The sequence below is a fragment of the Fukomys damarensis genome, unplaced genomic scaffold (genome assembly GCF_012274545.1).
Source record: "Fukomys damarensis isolate Sample0158 unplaced genomic scaffold, DMR_v1.0_HiC HiC_scaffold_17, whole genome shotgun sequence".
NCBI classification, from domain to species: domain Eukaryota; kingdom Metazoa; phylum Chordata; class Mammalia; order Rodentia; family Bathyergidae; genus Fukomys; species Fukomys damarensis.
The window spans coordinates 44,199,203-44,218,030 of NW_022900929.1; the positions used below are offsets into that span (position 1 = coordinate 44,199,203).

The 18,828-nt window shown below is 35.8% G+C and overlaps 1 protein-coding gene across 1 annotated transcript; it reads left to right on the top strand.

Moving 5' to 3' along the window:
* Nucleotides 1-14,581: 14,581 nt before the first annotated feature.
* On the top strand, nt 14,582-18,828 carry LOC104849720 (olfactory receptor 4K14). The gene is made up of 2 exons (XM_010606246.1): nt 14,582-14,641; nt 17,867-18,828. Exon 2 carries the CDS (start codon nt 17,890-17,892, stop codon nt 18,826-18,828), a length of 939 nt encoding a protein of 312 aa, XP_010604548.1. The 5' UTR covers nt 14,582-14,641; nt 17,867-17,889.

The window sequence follows — 18,828 nt, forward strand, 5'->3', positions numbered from 1 at the left end:
TTTAAATCTACCAAATTAATATATAAAAATCAACCTTCAATAATCCATACCAAAAAAAAAAGCTTGGGCTGGAGTTTTAGCTCTGTGGTGCCACCACCTGCCTCACAAGCTCAAGGTCCCAAGTTCAATCAAAAAAATAATAATAATAATAATTCATACTATGGTTTTCATTTTAAATTATTATTTCTATAAAGTCTTTGTAAATAGGGAAGGGAGGAGGGGATGGAGGGAGGGCAGGGATAAGGGGAAAAAATGAGAATCGAGACATGTCGTGTAAAGGTACAAGACCCCAAGGATGAATGTAACTGTACTGTATATCTAAAATGTACCAATAAACTTAGTGAGAAAAAAATAAATTATTATTTTTAAAATATGTTTTTAAAAGCAATACATGTTAAAAACATCTATCACAATGGATCTCTTTTGAGTCTTCTCAGAAATAATAGAAATGGAACTATGTTTTAAAGAACATGCTTTTACTATGTGGTCCCAGTAAGTTAATCCTACCTAATTGGTATAAATTTTTTTAATTAAGCATTTTAGATATTTCCTTGAATATTCAAATAATTTTCTAGAATTTCAAATGGACTGAAATTTTGAGAAATGAAAATAGTATTTCTGTTCATCTGTTTTCTTATACCAAATGGGGTTTGGTCAATGCTCCTTTAAGACAATACAGTTATTTAATAATTTTTTTTACATTTAGTCTCACACACTTTTCTAAGAAACATCGTATGTTAATGGTACATATGGTATTTTACCACAGAGTATAAGTTTGACCTAGGGAAAGAAGCTGTATCAGTCATAGTGAAATCAGAAAATCGTGAAAGGAAAAAACATTTAAGTCAAGGCAATGGTGCTGGAAAATCTACAATATTGCATATGTAGGAAGGGAAATAAAATTTAAGACAGAGAGTCTAATCTATCTGTGATCTTACAGCTTCTGAGTATAGAACTTTACAAAGAATACCCATGATATAAAGTGAGAACATTTAATTATAAAAATTTTATAGACCAGAGCATATTAGAATATGAAAGCTCAGTGGATTCTTCTTATTAAAAATGTAAAGGGTTATGAGAATGTGAGCAATTAGAGTCAATGAACTTTTAAGCTTGATATAGGTATGCCCTCTTAAGTAGAAGATAAATTGTAGCAAAAGTGAATATATCTGGCCCTTTCAGTTTTCCTGAATTGATTAAATGAACAATGAGTTCATTTAAACATAATTAGGGCCTTTACAGCATAATACAAAACTTAAAATTATTTTACAGCATAATACAAAACTTAAAATTATACAAAAACCTACCAGTCAATCCAGAGGGTCTACTATCTTGAAAATCAAAATTACACATTTTCTTTTCTTATCCCATTCTTCCTTTCCAGCATTTTTCCCTACTTGAAGTTGTTCCTAGAACATGTATATTAAAATTTTTCATCTTTATTCTGGAAAGTTCCACTTGTGCTCTTCTTACCAGTAAATTTGGGTAATCAAGTCTGAGTGCAAAGTTTGTTCACATACTATCTTTCTAATTTATGTATTGAAGAATCATTTCCTTTCCTCAAAACAATTCCCACAGTAATAATACAACCCCATGCAACTTCAGCAGAGATTTTTTTTCATTGAGTTTATTGGTACTTTTTAAGTATACAGCACAGTTACATTCATCATTGGGATCTTATACCTTTACATGACAGGTCTTGGTTCTCATTTTTTCCCATCCCCCTGCCCTCTCTTCACCCACTGGCAGAGATTATATGGAAGTGGATCATCATGAAACTTAAGGTCAGCAATCAGTCACATTCTTCTCATCATCATTTGAAAACAGTTTCTTCCATTTTGCCCACAGTTTCCTGTTTTTCTGTTTCATTAGTATAAGAAGCACAACTCAATATGTATTCATTTTCCTATGAATGACTCTAATACTCCTAAGTGAAATTAATAAGTCACACATGTGTAAATACCAAAGAGTTTCTCTGCTGTGAAAAACTATAATGGTACATAAGATCCTAATGATACAACTGACAATGTAAAAGAGGAAGAAAAGGGCTAAAGGTGTAGGGGAAGTGGGAAGGGTAGGGGAAAGGTAATAAGGGAGAAGAAAAAAATGGAAATAAAGTATTTGTAAATAGGAAAGGGAGGAGCGGGTGAAGGGAGGGCAGGGATATGGGGGAAAACTGAGAACCAAGACCTGTCATGTAAAGGTGCAAGATCCCAATGATGAATGTAACTGTACTGTATACCTAAAATGTACCAATAAAGTCAATGAGAAAAAAATAATTAAATAAAAAAGTAGCACAACTTCCTCCCACTTTTTCTACTAGGTTGTTGCCTTAAGGATTTCCCTTCTAGCTTTCTCTCTTACATGGAGTCAATTTCTACATGAATTAAGGTGATAATGGTGATTACTCTTATTTTCATAAATTGAACATTTATACCAGTTTTATTTTAGAAAAATACTATCATCTACACAATCTTCGTTACCAGTCATCCATATTAAAGTGCATTTGTTATTCTTTTGTTGCTGAGTATCTTTGTAATCACCAGAAAGTGATATAATGTTGATGAACAGATTTTCATTAGAGCACATATATAGAACATATATGTATACTATAAAATACACAAATATATTTTACATATGCTGACCTGTAAAATATCAGTTTCTGAGACTGAAGAATGTATGTTATATTATGTTTACAGAAAACCAAAGAAATATTCCAAATAAACAAGATGGTTTACTAGTAAATATTTATTTACATGTCAACTATTAAGAATTTTAAAATATTTGAGGAGGAACTAATAAATGTCTTCTGAATATCTGATAGAATATCAAGCCAAAACTTAAAGTCCCAAGAGGAATGTAATGATTATGTACTGAAAACATGCACTGATAAAAAATTGAAGCAAAAGATTCAAGTGAGTATAGATTTTTACCTTGTGTGTTGGTGCTTCAGACTCAGGACATGATAGAAATGCATGAATTTGCTTGTGCTTATGTGTGTGTGTGTGTGTGTGTGTGTGTGTGTGTGTGTCCTATTTTTTGTGTAGTATTAGTAATATATCTAAATAAAAAGAAAATAAAAGTAAAGCTGAAACTAGGATCCAAAGCAACTAAGAAGTAAGGGAGAAATGAATTGTTACTGTCAGCTCAATGTGGGAAAAAAAAAGCGAAGTCCCAATGTTAGGATCAAAACCCAGGGTACAGCCTGGGGATTTAGATCAGTGGTGCTGCAAGTTTTATCCCTGGTAAAAAAACAAAACAAAAAACCAACCCAGAGTGCTAGTCTAAGCCAATTTGACTGGATTTACACTGGATACTGGTTATACTGCACAGGAAAGCACTGGGTCAAAAAAGACCAGATCAGCCAAATGCTACTTGCAATAGGTTTCATGATTGTACAGACTATCTATACAGAAGATACAAAAAGAACAGAAAAGAAAAGATGGAGTCAGGAGCCCAGTAACAACAGTTTTGCGAAAATTAGCAAGATGATGGACAGGAGAGTTTAGGAGTTTTGATAGCAAAGTACAAATCAGAGCACTACTTCAAAAATCTTTAAAAATTGAAAATAAAAAACATTTATGTATTTATGTAATTATCTAGAAACTTCCTAGGAAAGTGATTTTTTTTTTTTAATTTCGAGGCTAGCAGTAACAATAGAAGGTCTCTCTTGGAGGTTGTAACAAAAATGGCATTAATGTTGAATCTCAAGGTTACTGAAATACCCAATAAGAATGAAAATCCTTGGAACCTACATGGTATGAGTGATATTTTCTTTCTTTTTGCTGGTCATCTAAGGGTAAATCAAGTGATGGAGACTATGGAAATATTAAATCAAGGCCCAGGAGAGGGAAAGGAGAGAGAGGAAATGGGAAGGGTTATAAAATTATGTGCTCTGAGCATGTACTAACCTGCTATGATGACATAAATCGTAATGTACTGCAAATGTCTACTAATAAAAGTAAAAATTAAAAACAAGGTCTCAAGTGTCAGAAATCATTCTTTTGGGACTGACTAGCTCCAAAGACATCCAATTTCTTCCCTTTGCACTTTACATGCTCTACTTATTCACATGGTGACAGTTATGGGTAACCTTTACATTGTGGCCACAGTAATTTCTATCCCAAGAGCTAAGCATATCTTTTTCCTTGGGAGTCTCTCTTTCACAAACGTGACCCTTCTTTGCCACTTCTAACATGACTTTTAACTTGGTAAAACAAACAAACAAACAAGCCCAATAACACATTTATTTTGCTGGTTGCTGTTCACATATTTATACCTCATTTCCTGAGTAGAATTGAAACAGTACTGTTGCTTGCCATGATTTGTGACAGACAAGTGGCAATTTCCATACTCCTATACTCTATGACCATCATGAGCAAAAAGATCTGTGACTTGCTTCTGGTGAACTCATGGTTTTTAAGTCTCCTACTTCTCCATCACAGACCTGCTCTCAATACCCCACTCTCCCTACTACTCCAGCCTCACAGGTGCCCCTTTGAGAGGTCGTGGGTACTGAGGAGATTGTCACAGTTCACGTTCCTTTTCCCTAGCCCATCTCTCTTAGATCCAAAAAATGTCTCAGATCTTTCTCTTCTAATGCTGCCTCGTACATCAAGGAATTTCATTACCTAACACAATCCTATGATCTCCCTTGACATATCTTATTATACTAACTTCTATTCCTCCCTATGAGGATAAGGAGAGAGTCTGGACAGTGGCCCAGGTGGTAATAGATTCCATGCTGCAGATAATACTAAGCTGTTGGAGCACAGGCTGTCCCCGGGGAGGAACACCACTAGGACTAACAGTTAGATCAGGCAGATCGAGGGCATAGAGATCACATAATCCTCTGCCTTATTGAGGGACTAAAAAAGACCACAAGTCATTTAACTTTGATAAAATCAGGGAAATTACTCAGACCTAAGAAGAAAACCCAGCACAATTTCTATTATGGCCCTTCAAAACTACATCAAAATAGATCCAACCTCCCAGGCTGGCACAATCATCATTAACGCCCACTTCATCTCTCAGTCAGCCAGAGAAATCAGAAAAAATCTCAAAAATATTGAGGAATGTCCTCAGTTGAGTCAGCCTGACAATCTCAATGTTGCCTTTAAAGTGTATAACAATAAAGAAGAACAAGAAAAACAAGAAAAGGCTCTCTGAGATAAGGCTAAATACCAGATGCTGGCAACCCCACTAAAAGTCTCAAAGCCCAAGTGGGCCACAGCAAGCATTCAACCAGGGTGGCCCCTGAGCCCTGCTTTAAATGCAACCAAATTGACCATTGGGCTAAAAACTTCCCTAATCCTAGGCTGGCTCCTGGCCCTTTCCTGCCCTACAAACAGGAGGGCCATTGGAAGATCAATTGCCCCCTTTACCAGAGAGAAAGGGGATAACTTTTTCCCCGTCTCCACAGCAAGGGCCTACTTTGCTAGAGCTCCTACTGGCTACTGAAGATTGGTGGTGCCCAGGGACACCATGCAGATCATCCATCCTGAGCCCAAGGTGATGATCCACATCTCAGGTAAGCCTACCTTGTTTCTACTGAACCTGGGGGACCTGTCTCTTGCTAGGAGTAGAATGATGCTTCTTTGTAAATCAGTCAGTTATCATATGCTACAAGTTTAGAAAACTCAGGGAACACATAGAAAAGTGCTGATGAGATCAGGAAAAATAAAATCCTTTGTCAGAATACTTTAACCTATAGTTTCCTTGGCTCCTACCTTTCTTAGGACCTTTCACTAGTCTTTGTTTGATTCTGCCTTTTGGACCCTGCCTGTTCCACTGTTTTCAAAATTTCTTAAAGGAAAGCACTAGGGCCTTCACAAACGAGATGGTTGGTGAGCTCATTCAGTGAGCTCTTTATGGCCAGATACTAGCCCCTTGCCACTGATGCAAATTCTCCACACAGAGATCTCACCCAGGCCATCTAAAGCTTCCTACCCAACCACATCCCTATGCCAGCAGAAAGTAGCTACTGAAGAAGAAACACCTGCCCCTATTCCACTATAACAATAGACTGGAATGTTAGACAAAATACCACAGGGGGGTCTGGTACTCAAAATGATGCCATTTCTCATAAATGGGTCATTTCAGTGAAATCAAAATTTATCCTCACAGGGAAAGCAAAACTAAACTTGCCACACTGCCCCACTACTCAGCCCATTTTTATCTACCAATTAGTTTAAACTCCATCATCCATGCCAGCAACACAAGCAATCCTCAACACATATGATACTCTCCCACCGCATAACACTTTCTAAACCTCACCCAGTTAGTCCCTATCTCTCTCTCTCCATTGTTCCAAACAGCCTGGCAGCTATTTCCCTTAGTAAAGCCTTGCCCCAGGTGCTCCTGTTTTGGCTCGAATTATTTCAGTATGTACAGATAACTTGTTTCATGCAAATAGTCATTGTTTCCAACAGTGCCATGAACTCAATGAGATGTTTCATTATTTTGCTACTCTCCTACAGTCGCATCTGCAAAATCACTAACAAACCCGTTCTACTTGGGCAAGTTAATTCCACTTTGAGTGCTCACAATGCAGTGGTAATTCTCTTTTTTGATCCAACCATTTATGTCTGTGGATACATTCTTTGCTGTATTGCATATCATTGTTATGTCATTTGTACCCTTTGGTACTATCATACTTTATAGGTAACAGGGAATGGCGACAGGGACACTACTAGAACCTCTGCATTAGGTCTTAGTCTTCTGCAAGACATGACATCAAAAGGCAAATTAACTAAGATATAGACAAGTGAGACTTAGAGAAGAAGGTGAGCTTTGGCTTGATCTATGCTGCTGCAGCTGGCAAAGACCCCAGACCCTGAGCTTGCCACACAGTTATTCAAAACATTAGTAGAAACAGAAGAAGCAAATGACTCAGAGAATGGCAGTGATGAACCTAGGACAATAAGGAATTGCGCAGATGAAGATTGGTTCTCTCCCAGGATACCTCCAGCTTGTGTAGTCCTGCTCTGGAGTATCACAGTACCATTGGACCACTGAGGTCTATCTGTAACAGAGGCAAAAAAAGTTCTGTCTCAACATGTCATTGCTGGCCTGTACACAGGATAAACTAGGCTTTAATCATGATTTAATTATGAAATTGTATTTCCCCAAAATCATGTAGAATTCTTCCCTGACAATACTTCTTTAATCAAATAATTTGTACTCCGTGAAACAAAGAAATGAAGACAGCAAAAAATCTTGAGGATTTTGGAAATTTTAAAGATACTCTGGTAGATTAACCAATGACCAACTTGGAATGCACAGCTGAACTAAATCAGCATGGTTCTGGGAATTGAAGACCCACTTGAGGATTGCTGCCAATGACATAAAAAAAAAAAAAAAAGAACTGGAGGGGAAGATCATTTGTGATTGCTTTTTTTGGAGAAGCTTGCTGTGGCTGGTTTTCCTAATGTGAACTTGGAACTTGTTTTCATTGGAGGAGGAGCTCAGGTCCTACTATTGCTAGGAATGACTGCTCTTCTGATCACGGGAGCTCTCATCCTTGAACATTGCTCTTGAGCATTGCTTCCGGCTCCAGTGTAGATGCCTCAGCCTGGTGACACAAATCCTTCAACCCATTGGCAAGCAAATACCCTACCTAGAGTGAATCATGAAAACTTAATAGAAGTTTGTAGAAAAAGATCTCCCATAAACTAATATAATATGAAAGGATTAGAAGAGGAATAAAAGGTTAATTCCAAAGCCAGTTGCAGAAAGAAAACTGACAAAGATCAAAGCAAAATTATGAGAGACCAGAAAAACAAAAGAAAGGTAGAGTGTCATTTTTAAAAGATAATAAAATTATCAAAGGAGAAGAAAATAAAAAATGAGAATATGTGTGTAAAATAGGAAATGAAGGAGATATTCATTTAATAGCACATAAATACAATGGACCATAAGAAAGTACTATACATAATTATTTACTACCAAATTGGATTGTCACCAGCTGGCAACGCAGAGCACTGTCCAGCAGTGCCTCAAACCTGAAAGAGCAGCGGGGTGGAGATGGGGCAGAGAGAAAGGAAGGACGCCAAGACAAGAGTCTGATCAAGGCGACGTTTATTGCAGGCAAGCATCAGCCTTTTAAAGCAAAAAACCACAAACTATTATGGGTTGGGATTACCATAGTAAATGAAAGTTCACACAGGAAAGAGCAAACAGGCTCAACAAAGACAACCACCATGGGTAGTAGTAACCCAGACAACCACACATCTGAAGGTCAGAGACAAGAAACTGCAACTTTCAGGAATTCCACAAAAGAAATACACCACCTTCTAAACTGGAGAAACTTAACAAATATGGAGTTGCTAAAGTTAACAATACTTACAACCAATACTCATGATTCCCACATTGGATATCCTGATAAATGAATGAATTCCTACAAACATATACCCTACCTAGAATGAATCATGAATAGAAAATCTTAACAGATAAAATATGAAGAAAGTGATTGGAACAATATCAGTAAGTCTTCCATCAAAAACAAAAACAAAACAAAAAAACAGTCTTGATGGTTGCACAGCTGAAAACTTTATAAAAGAATTATAAATTCCTCAATTTAAAAAAATGTTTTGAAAAGAAAGACTATTTCCAAGCTGACTTTTGACACAAGTGTTACCTTGAAAACAAACTCAAATTAGAACATGAAAAGAAAATAAATGCATAAGTCAGTGTTTCTGATAAACATAGATTTAAAAACTACAGTGAAATACTGGCAAACTTAATTCAGTATCACAGCAAGCATTCACAAAGACAAGGGTGATTTATTTTCCTAGATAAAACAATAGTTCAACATATACAATTCTGCAAATTGGTGTAGCACAGAAATTCAAGGAAATACAGACAACATGTCATAACAACACACGTAGAAAAAGAATAAAATAAAATCTAACATTCTTTCATGAAGAAAAAATTAAAGGAAAAGACCACATATTTCAAGGCCATAGTAATCATTATATACAATGGTGAAATGCCACAAACTTTTTCTCTAACATAAAGAACAAGATATCCAAATGCTATATTTCACATAACTAGAGAAAAAAAATCCAAAAATTCATTTGGAACCAGGACAGAACTAGAAGAGCAAAAGAAATTCTAGAAAACAGACATGTTGCAGGTGGTATTATAATCCCTGATGTGAAACTATACTACAAAGCCACTGTTATAAGAACATCATGATACTGGCAAAGAAACAGACCCCAGGATCAGTGGGACAGATTTAGAAAATGCAGAAACAACTCCTGACATACTGTTACTTCATCTTTGACAAATCAACCAACCACCCTCACTGAAGAAAAGATAGCATCTTTAATAAATAGTGTTTGAAAACTGAATTTCAAACTATGGAAGATTAAAACTAGACCTCTATCTGTCACCATGAAGTAAACTAAGATCCAAGTGTATTAAAGATCTAAATATTAAACCAGAAACACTAAACTTGCTGGAAGATAAGTTAGGTAGAGCTTTTGAATATATCAGCATAGGAAAAGACTTTATAAACAAATCCTTAGCACAGGAACTAGCACAATGAATCAACAACTCAGATCTCACCTTTTAAAAGAAACATCTGCACTGCAAGAGAAACCACCAACAAAGCTGAGTCAAAAAAAGATATTTACCAGCTGTTCCTCAGACAAAGATCTACTATCTAGAATATATAAAGAACTCAAAAAAATTAGACCACCCAAATACAAAGATCCAATTAAAAAATAAGCATCTTGGGCTGAGGATTTAGCTCAGATGTTAGGTGGTCTGCCTTGCAAGCGCAAAGACCAGAGTTCAATCCCCCGGTACAAAAAAAAAAAAAAAAAAAAGCATCTGAAATGAACAAACATTTCTCAAACAGAAAACAAACATGAAAAAATGTTCAACACCACTGGTCATTTGAGAGATGTAGATGAAAACGATACTGAGATTCCACCTCATCCCCAAAAGAATGGCTGCTTTCAAGAAAGCAACCAATAACAAATGCTGGCAGGGCTGTGGGGAGAAAGGAACCCTTCTCCATTGTTGGTGGGAGTGCAGACTGGTGCAACCACTGTGGAAATCAGTATGGTGCTACCTCAAATAACTCTAATTAGAAGTCCCATTTGACCCAGCCATTCCTCTGCTGCGTATCCTTCCATAGAATTAAAAGAAACATACCACTGTGATAAATACACACCTGTGTTTATGGAGGCACAATTTGTAACAGCTAAAACACAGAAAGAGTCCAACTGCCCATCAACTGGAGACTGGATAAAGACGATGCGTTTTAGTTATATAAAGTGGAGTGCTACAGCCATAAAGAATGAGAAAGAAGAAATATTTATACCTAAGTGGATGGTCATTGGAGCCATGCTCTTAAGTAAAATTAACATGATCCCTGTGTAACTGCCAAACAGTTTCTCTGGCGTGAAAAACTAAAAGTGTAAATAAGGATCAAAACGTATAATTGATGCAGTGTAATAGGAAGAAAATGTCTAAAAAAGTAGAGGAAATGGGAGGGGTAGGGGAAAGGTAAGAAGGGAAAAGAAAAAATACAGAAAAGAAAAAAGTGGAAACAAAGTCTTTGTAAACAGGGAAGAGTGGACAGTGTGAAGGGAGGGCTAGGGAAGGGAGAAAAATAAAAATCAAAATAAGTCATGTAAAGGTACAGGATCCCAATGACTGCTGTAATTCAATTTATGCCTAAAATGTACCAATAAACTTAATAAAAACAAAAAATAAAAAAGGAAAATTTGAAAAACTGATTGATTTAATGTGAGGAGGAAGAAAATGTGACATAGAGGATCCTTCTGATGAGTAAAAGAGATTTAATAATGTGAGAGATGGGGCTGGGAATTTAGCTTAGTGGATCCACCGCCTGCCTCACAAGTACAAGGTCCCGAGTTCAATCCCAGTACCTCCCCCCAAAAAAGGTGTGAGAGAGCACTTGAAGAAAAAAAACAAGAGAAAGATAAACAGATCAAATTACAGGAGTTATAATGAAAGATGAAGCAGAGAAAAAAAGAGTTCAAAAGGTTAAAAACGAGAAATAAATCAAAAGAGGTAAAGCATCAAAAACCCTAAAGCCCTAAAACAAAACAAAACAAAACAAAAAACAAAAAAACAAATTAACGAAAAGAAATGGTGAAAAAAACTTTAAATAGAGTCAAAGAAAAAAATTCCTATATTTTTCAATGGTTTCCTTCCAGGAGCTGCACTATCAGACCAGACAGTCCCAAGTTTCTTCCCCTGCCTTTAAAGCCGATGGGTTTGTGCAGGTCCCCATAGAGCCAGAGGCCTCTCTGTCCATTCACTCAGGACTGTGGTTACCCATCAAGCCAAGGCATGTCGTTGCTCCCTTTGATAGATATACACAGTAAACCGAATCAGCCCTCTAGTGTTTACTGGATATAGGCAGGGCTTCAAGAGGACAGTTAGACTTAACAGAGATGGTTACCAAGTCTGCTTGCTCCTTTCTCTCACCCTGCAACGTCCTTGTCAGGTGGTTGGTTAGTTCACCCCTGAGGGGAAGCAAAGATGTCGATCCAGCTTTGGAGGTGGTGGGTGGTCTTCTCATCCTAGCGTTGGGGTGTGGGCCTGCTTGCTCACATTGGAAGAGGGTTGCTGCTCATCCAGCACGGGCTCACTGGGTCACTTGGGGATGGAGGGGCATGTATTGAGCCCAGCTCTGCTCATTTAAATCAGGGGAACATTGCTGTTTGTCCCAAGGGCGTCTGCTGGCAAGCATGGTGGGGAGATCACCACTCTGGATTTTCTTTCCTTCCTTTCAGCTGAAAATAATTATCTATATTTGTGGGATACATTACAAAGTTTTCCATAGATGAATGTTTTGATATGATTATATAAGCTCCTTTCCATATCTTCACTTCACATACTTACCTGTTATTTAAAGTGAGAATATTTAAAGTCTTTTGCAATTTTAAATTACACAGTAAATTGCAAACTATGGTTATTTTTTTGTGAAAAATAGATAATAAAGTCAATTTATGCTATGACCATTTTCTAAGTCCTCATTATGTAATGCAAAAATGTTCTAATAAAATATTTATTTGTAAAATATTTATTTGTTTGTCTTGACTAATTGGAATTTTATATCCTTTGGCCAACAAATACCACTTTTCTATAATTCCTCTCCCCAGTCTCTCAAAACCATCACTCCAGTCTCTATTTCACTAAAAATTCATTCAGATTTCACCTACAATGAATATTATGTAGTATTTGACAATTTGTTCCTCACTTATTTCACTTAGCATAACATCTCTCAAGTTAGTCCATCTTGTTGCAGATAACAGTTTTCCTGCTTTTTAAGAGATAAGTAAGACTCCATTTTGGAGCTACTATACACTAGTTTTTCTTTATCCATTCATCTTTTGATAAGCATTTCACTTGATTCCATATTTTGGCTATTATTATTTGGGTTAGGTGATTCCTTGATTGTGTTTTAATTTACATTTTACTAATAATTAATGAGTGATTATCTTTTCTTCAATAATTTTTATTTTCCATTTATGGTGTTAAGGATCATGTTAGGAAAGTACTCTGCGACTGGGCTACATATATCCCTAGCCTCATTCATCAGTTTTTAAAATATATTTATGTATTGGGAAATTAATCCCTTTTCAGATACACAGTTTGGAAATGCCCTAGATAGTGCACTTAAAATATGTTAGAACTAATAAGTTCAATAAAGTTGTAGAGTAAAATATAACTACATGAAAATAATGTTTCTGTATACTATCCAGGAACTATCCACAAAGGTAATTAAGGAACAATCTCATTTTAAATACTTTATTTACATTTTTTTCATTTTCTCATTTTTTTCTTTTCCCTTATTACCTTTCCCCTACCCTTCACACTTTTCCTACATCTTTAGCCCTTTTCTTCCTATTTCACATGGTCAGTTATCTTATTAGGATCTTATGTACTATTATAGTTTTTCACACCAGAGAAACTATTCAATATTTACAGATGTGACTTATTTATTTCACTTAGGAGTATATCCTCAATATGTATCCATTTTCCTAGGAATGGCTCTAATTTCTCATTCTTTTTGGCTTAGTAGTATTCCATTTTATAGAAAAACCACATCTTCTTTATCCAGTCTCCAACTGATGGGCAAATGGGCTGTTTCCAAGTTTTAGCTATTACAAACTGTGCCACTATAAACACAGGTGCACATATGTTGCGGTGATAAAGTGTTTGTAAATGGGGAGGGGAGGAGGGGGTGAAGGGAGGGCAGGGACAAGGGGAAAAAATGAGAACCAAGATCTGTCATGTAAAGGTACAAGATCCCAATGATGAATGCAACTGTACTGTATACCTAAAATGTACCAATAAGCTCAAAGAGAAAAAAAATAATAATGGCATCATCTAATAAAAAATATAGTACTAAAGAAAAACAGCTGAGAAAAGAAACCCTTCTGAACTCAGAAACAGGGAGGTCCAAAATAAGGTCTTTCTCCCACCCTTACTTTTAAATATTTTGATTAATAGCTGATCGTCAAAAATGTCTTCCCTTGTCATACTCATGGATTTGGCTTTTACAACGAAATATCCTGGATCCAACACTTCAATTACTAGGGGAAAATAAAGAGCCCCAAAATCACTATTAACGGCATTGACAATCTTCCATCCTGCTCTTCTACTTATTTGAGTAATAAGCAAATGAAATGTTGGTGACAAATTGATTGCTCTCTCCTTTGCCATAAACTATGGGCTCTCTAACAGGCTGAACTGCAATTATGTGGCTTTTGAACTGACAAATATTAATCAGTTCAAATGCTCTGAAGACATTTTGGAAAATATCACCTGGTGGTGAGAAATAAACTCCGTTCTTGCAACTGAAAAAAAAAAAGAAACAATCTCATTTTAAATAGCATTAACAGTACAAGTAATGTAACTAAAGAAATGAAGGATTTGCAAGCATTATGTAATAAATCTGGGTGTCAAAGCAACATGTAGTCTATAAATTTTTATATGTTTCAGTTTCAATTCACGCATATTAATATTATATATTGGGCCAGCAAATTAGCTCAGTGGTGCCACAACTGCCTCACAAGTACGAGGTCTTGAGTTTGATACCTATTACCAAAAAAATCCTATCTTAATAGGGTTCAGTATAGCCTCTGCCTACATGCCTAAAGCTTGCACTTTTGAAATACAATTATCCTTTATCCACCCTTGCACATTTTGATACTTCTGTTAATTAGTACCCTACTGCAGATTAAATGTTTACCTTCCACATATGAGAGAGAAGAGGTAATACTTGTCTCACTGTGTCTTAGAAAATAAATATAATCCAAATTTTTAAAAATTCAGTAACATTTAACCATGGGTTGACATTGGATGTTCCTGTTTTTCTTAATCTAATTTAGAGAGCATGCAACAGTTGACAGCAATCATAATGAAGCATTCCCCACAGATATCCGAAATAGATTATTTCCACAATGCTTATTCCATTCTAAACATGTAATAGGTACTGTGACCCAAGGGACCTCCTCTGGTGGTGCATATATGACAGATTGAGGGATAGCTATTTATACACACTCTGCACCAACAATGGATATTACTCCAGGTGCACATCAGAAGACAAGACTATCAAATAACCACATGTAGGAGAAAAATATTGTGCATAGTAAGTCATCTCCTCTCTATCATTTTCTTTACAATATTTATAAGAATATTTCTAATATGTTTTTTTGTTTCTTTGTTTTGGTTTGGTTTTTTGAGACAGCATCTCACTGACCTGGAACTCACTGTGTAGCCCAGGCTGGTCTCGAGCTCACAGTGATCCTCCTGCCTCAGCCTCCCAAGTGCTGGGATTACAGGCGTTTGTCTAATTATGTTTTATGGAGACCTATTATTCTCTGACTTGAGAATGGCTTATTTGATTCTAACATTTTTAGCAGACCATTCATATTTCCTTGTTCTGCTCTATCCCTATTCCTACTGGATTTCCGTGGTCTTCTTAAGTACAGTGCCTGCCACCATAGCACCTGCTTCATGGGAGTGCCCAGGTCTGCAGAGGAAGTCAGTTTCTGGATGGCTATGTGATGTATTTGTATCCCAGCTGTGCTTGTTCTAATGGCCTCTCCTGTTTTAAGGGTACTTTCTTTCCTCTAAGAGATAAGCATTAAATGTAAGCTTTAAGCAAAGGGATAGAGGTTAGTATGTTTTATATCAAATAAGATAATATTACTACAGAAATAAAATTAAACTCACCACTGAGGAAAACAGGAAATGAGGAGTAAATAGAAATAACTTGGACCTTCATTCTGGTGAACCTCAGCCTATATTTTAGGTATTTATTAAAAAGTTGGACCCAAATTTCTCCATAAAATACAAATACTGACAATCTGACAGTTTTATATGATTATTATCATATAAAATATCTTTTTGGAAGAAGATTACACAGAAAAAAATGGATGAACATGTGTGATTTATTTTACTACCTCTATATGAATGCAGACATTGCTATTTTCTTTAATTTTTCAATTTTACCAGTGCCAGAGTTAGAATTACCTATTTTAGGACATAGTATATTTTGTTACAGGTAAGAATTCCAAAGGTGCTTTTATAGAACACCCCCTTTACTTTTAGAGGATCTTTCATAGTATTAATAATGCATCCAAGGAAGGCTAATGTGTAAAATGAAGCTACTAAAGCTTAGATATAACAAATATGTGTGACTTTCAAAAAATTTTTTATCTTATAAGATTGCTGATCCTGTATAGATGTTAATATAGACAAAAATGTAAGTAAGAAGCATTTTAAAGAAATTTGATTATGTATATTTCCTTAAAGAAAGTATCATAATATGCATAGTTAAAAACAATTAATGAAGTAAAAAAGAATTAAAGAGATATTGACAATAGGCTCTGGAAAATGTACTGCTTTAAGATTCACCTCAATGAATAGATATGAGAATCAAAAATATTCATTAATATTAACCGAGTACTGAGGAAATTGGAGACTTTTTGTACACTTTCCAGGTCATCTCCAGAAAACATAAAATAGACTGGTTGTACTCTTTTTAAAAATGTGGAAATTTAAAATGATCTTCATTAAGTTTAAAGTCATTAGTCAGAAAGAAATAGAGTAAGATCTCAGACCAGGCCTCACTAAAACAAATCTATGACAATTTCATTCTGTGAATTCTCCTTAATATTGATTAATAATAATAATAGAATAATATAGTTACTAATATGAAATATTCAAAATTTCAAAATATATTTAGAAAGGAAGATTATTTTAATTGGTACATTATGCCATAAGAGTCTATAAAATCATCATTGATCATAACCTTTCTCAATGCTTTTTCTACCAAAAGTACAGAAGTACTTTTCAAATGTTACCTTAGAAAAAAAATTGTATTGGTAAGAAATTAAGGTAAAGATAAATGCTAGATTATTCAAATTTGTTAGTACTCAAAGACGTGATTTTACTTTAGAAATAGAGTAAATCTATTTAGGAGATATGTTAATTTGTATGGTAAGCTTCCCTTTTCACAGTAAATGTATATGTTACTTAGTAATGTATTTAGGTAAAATGTTCTCTTTCCATCAGTACTCTATAAATATTGAAAGGAAACTAAATCCAATGCTCACCACAATGTAATGATTTTCGTTTTCATCTAATTTCTTGAGAACACCCATGGATTCAAAATAATGTCCAAAACATCCCCCCTGCCAAGAGAAAGTAAAGAGAAGTGAAAAAACACAGAAAAAAAAAGGAAAGAAAGAAAGAAAAAGAAAAAATGACTCAATAATGAGCAAGAAAAAAAATAACACGAGGGACAAAAGAGATAATTTTATTTCTGGTATATACTTAGGAATTTCTTCTGTATTTTCAGCTTACTTAGAAATCAAGGTAAGCAATATCATGATTATATTTAGAGATGAATTTTACATTGAGCTTCACCTACACTTAGTTCTGATAATCAAAGACATAACTTACTTACAAATATATGTACTTTTTCATTTTCAAAAGTGGAATAAATAGGTACAAAACATTTCTGGTGGTAGAGGATTGTAATACTCCAAAGCCTAAATCTTTCTAAAATCCAGTCATAAAATTTAAGGTAACTATTAATTATCGAAAAGCTTCAATTAATTAATTTGCATTCAGAGTTCAACAAGACAGAGTATGGGACACAAATACAGACAGTGTTGGTTAAATCTTTTCTACATACTCTTTACTGCTGTGTTTTTAGTCCAAATTACGTGTTCAATGAATGCCACTAGATTTTAAATTTTACTTTATGATAAATTATGCGCAGGCTTTGCATCCAAATACTTATGCCAAGGCAATTAGTATATATCTGTCAGTGTAGCTTCTCTCAAATGTTGTCCCAAAGTATGGGTACATTTTAAAAAGGATAATGTAAAAGTATAACAGGATTTCTACTTTAAAAAGTTCAACTAAAGCTTGAAGCATTCATTACATATAATACAGAGAAACTGCTGTGCTCTATCATGTCAATGTATTGCATTTGAATATCACTTACCCATCACAGACCTAAATATTTGCCTAATTAGTGTTAATTCTGCTGGTATACTGCACAGAACCGCAGTCATCCTCTCAGTCTGTCCTTTAACTGTCCTGCTCCTGCTTCTCTGACTCTCTTCTGGTGAGAACTCTCTGAATCATTGGGATAAGAATCCATCTCAGATTTCTTCCAGAAACAGCCATCCTTAGACAGTCTTTAGCTTCTACTTTGGGCATAACCCCTTGGATATTTAACTAATATTTCCCATCAGAATTTGCTTTTCAATTACAAGTATTGATGCTGAATATCAATGTGAATATCAAATTCCAAATTTAAGTCCCTTTTCTCATCCCATTGGCTGGTGACTTCTAGACTAAAAGAACGGACTTCACAGAATGGGCGGAGGAAATCAATCTGCGGTGTCAGAATTTGTGCTTCTGGGACTTTGCCGCTCATGGAATATTCAAGTCTTACTCTTCGTGATATTTTTGATGCTTTACCTGACCATTGTATCTGGAAACACTGTCATCTTGATCTTAATAATCACCGACCCTCATCTTCATTCCCCCATGTACTTCTTTTTGGCCAACTTGTCCTTTGTTGACATGTGGCTTTCCACAGTGACAACTCCTAAGATGATCACAGACTTTCTGCATGAGAACAAGACCATTTCCTTTGGAGGTTGCATGTGCCAGATCCTATTTGTCCATTTCATTGCAGGAAGTGAGATGGTGCTGCTGGTGGCTATGGCCTATGACCGCTATGTGGCCATCTGCAAACCACTGCACTACTCCACTATTATGAACTTGAAGAGATGCGCTGGACTAGTGTTGACATCCTGGGCAGCTGGCTTTATGCACGCCATGAGTCAAATGGTTTTGATTGTGCAGCTGCCATTCTGTGGCCCCAGGGAAATGGATAGCTTCTTCTGTGATATACCACTGGTAATCAAGTTAGCCTGCATGGAGTCTTCTGACTTGGGAACATTAATGAATGCTGACAGTGGAGTTGTGGCTGTAACCTGCTTTATTCTTTTGCTGATATCCTACACATACATTCTTCTCACTGTCCGCAAAAGCTCCAAAACAGGTGCTTCCAAGGCACTGTCCACCTGCACTGCCCACATCACGGTGGTGGTGATCTTCTTCGTGCCCTGCATCTTCATCTATGTGTGGCCACTAAACATCACCTGGCTGGACAAATTTCTTGCTGTCTTTTACTCTGTTATTACTCCTCTTCTAAATCCAGCCATTTATACCCTGCGAAATAAGGAGATAAAAACTGCTATGCAGAGGTTTAGAAACTACTACATGCATCCCAAAGGAAACCATTAA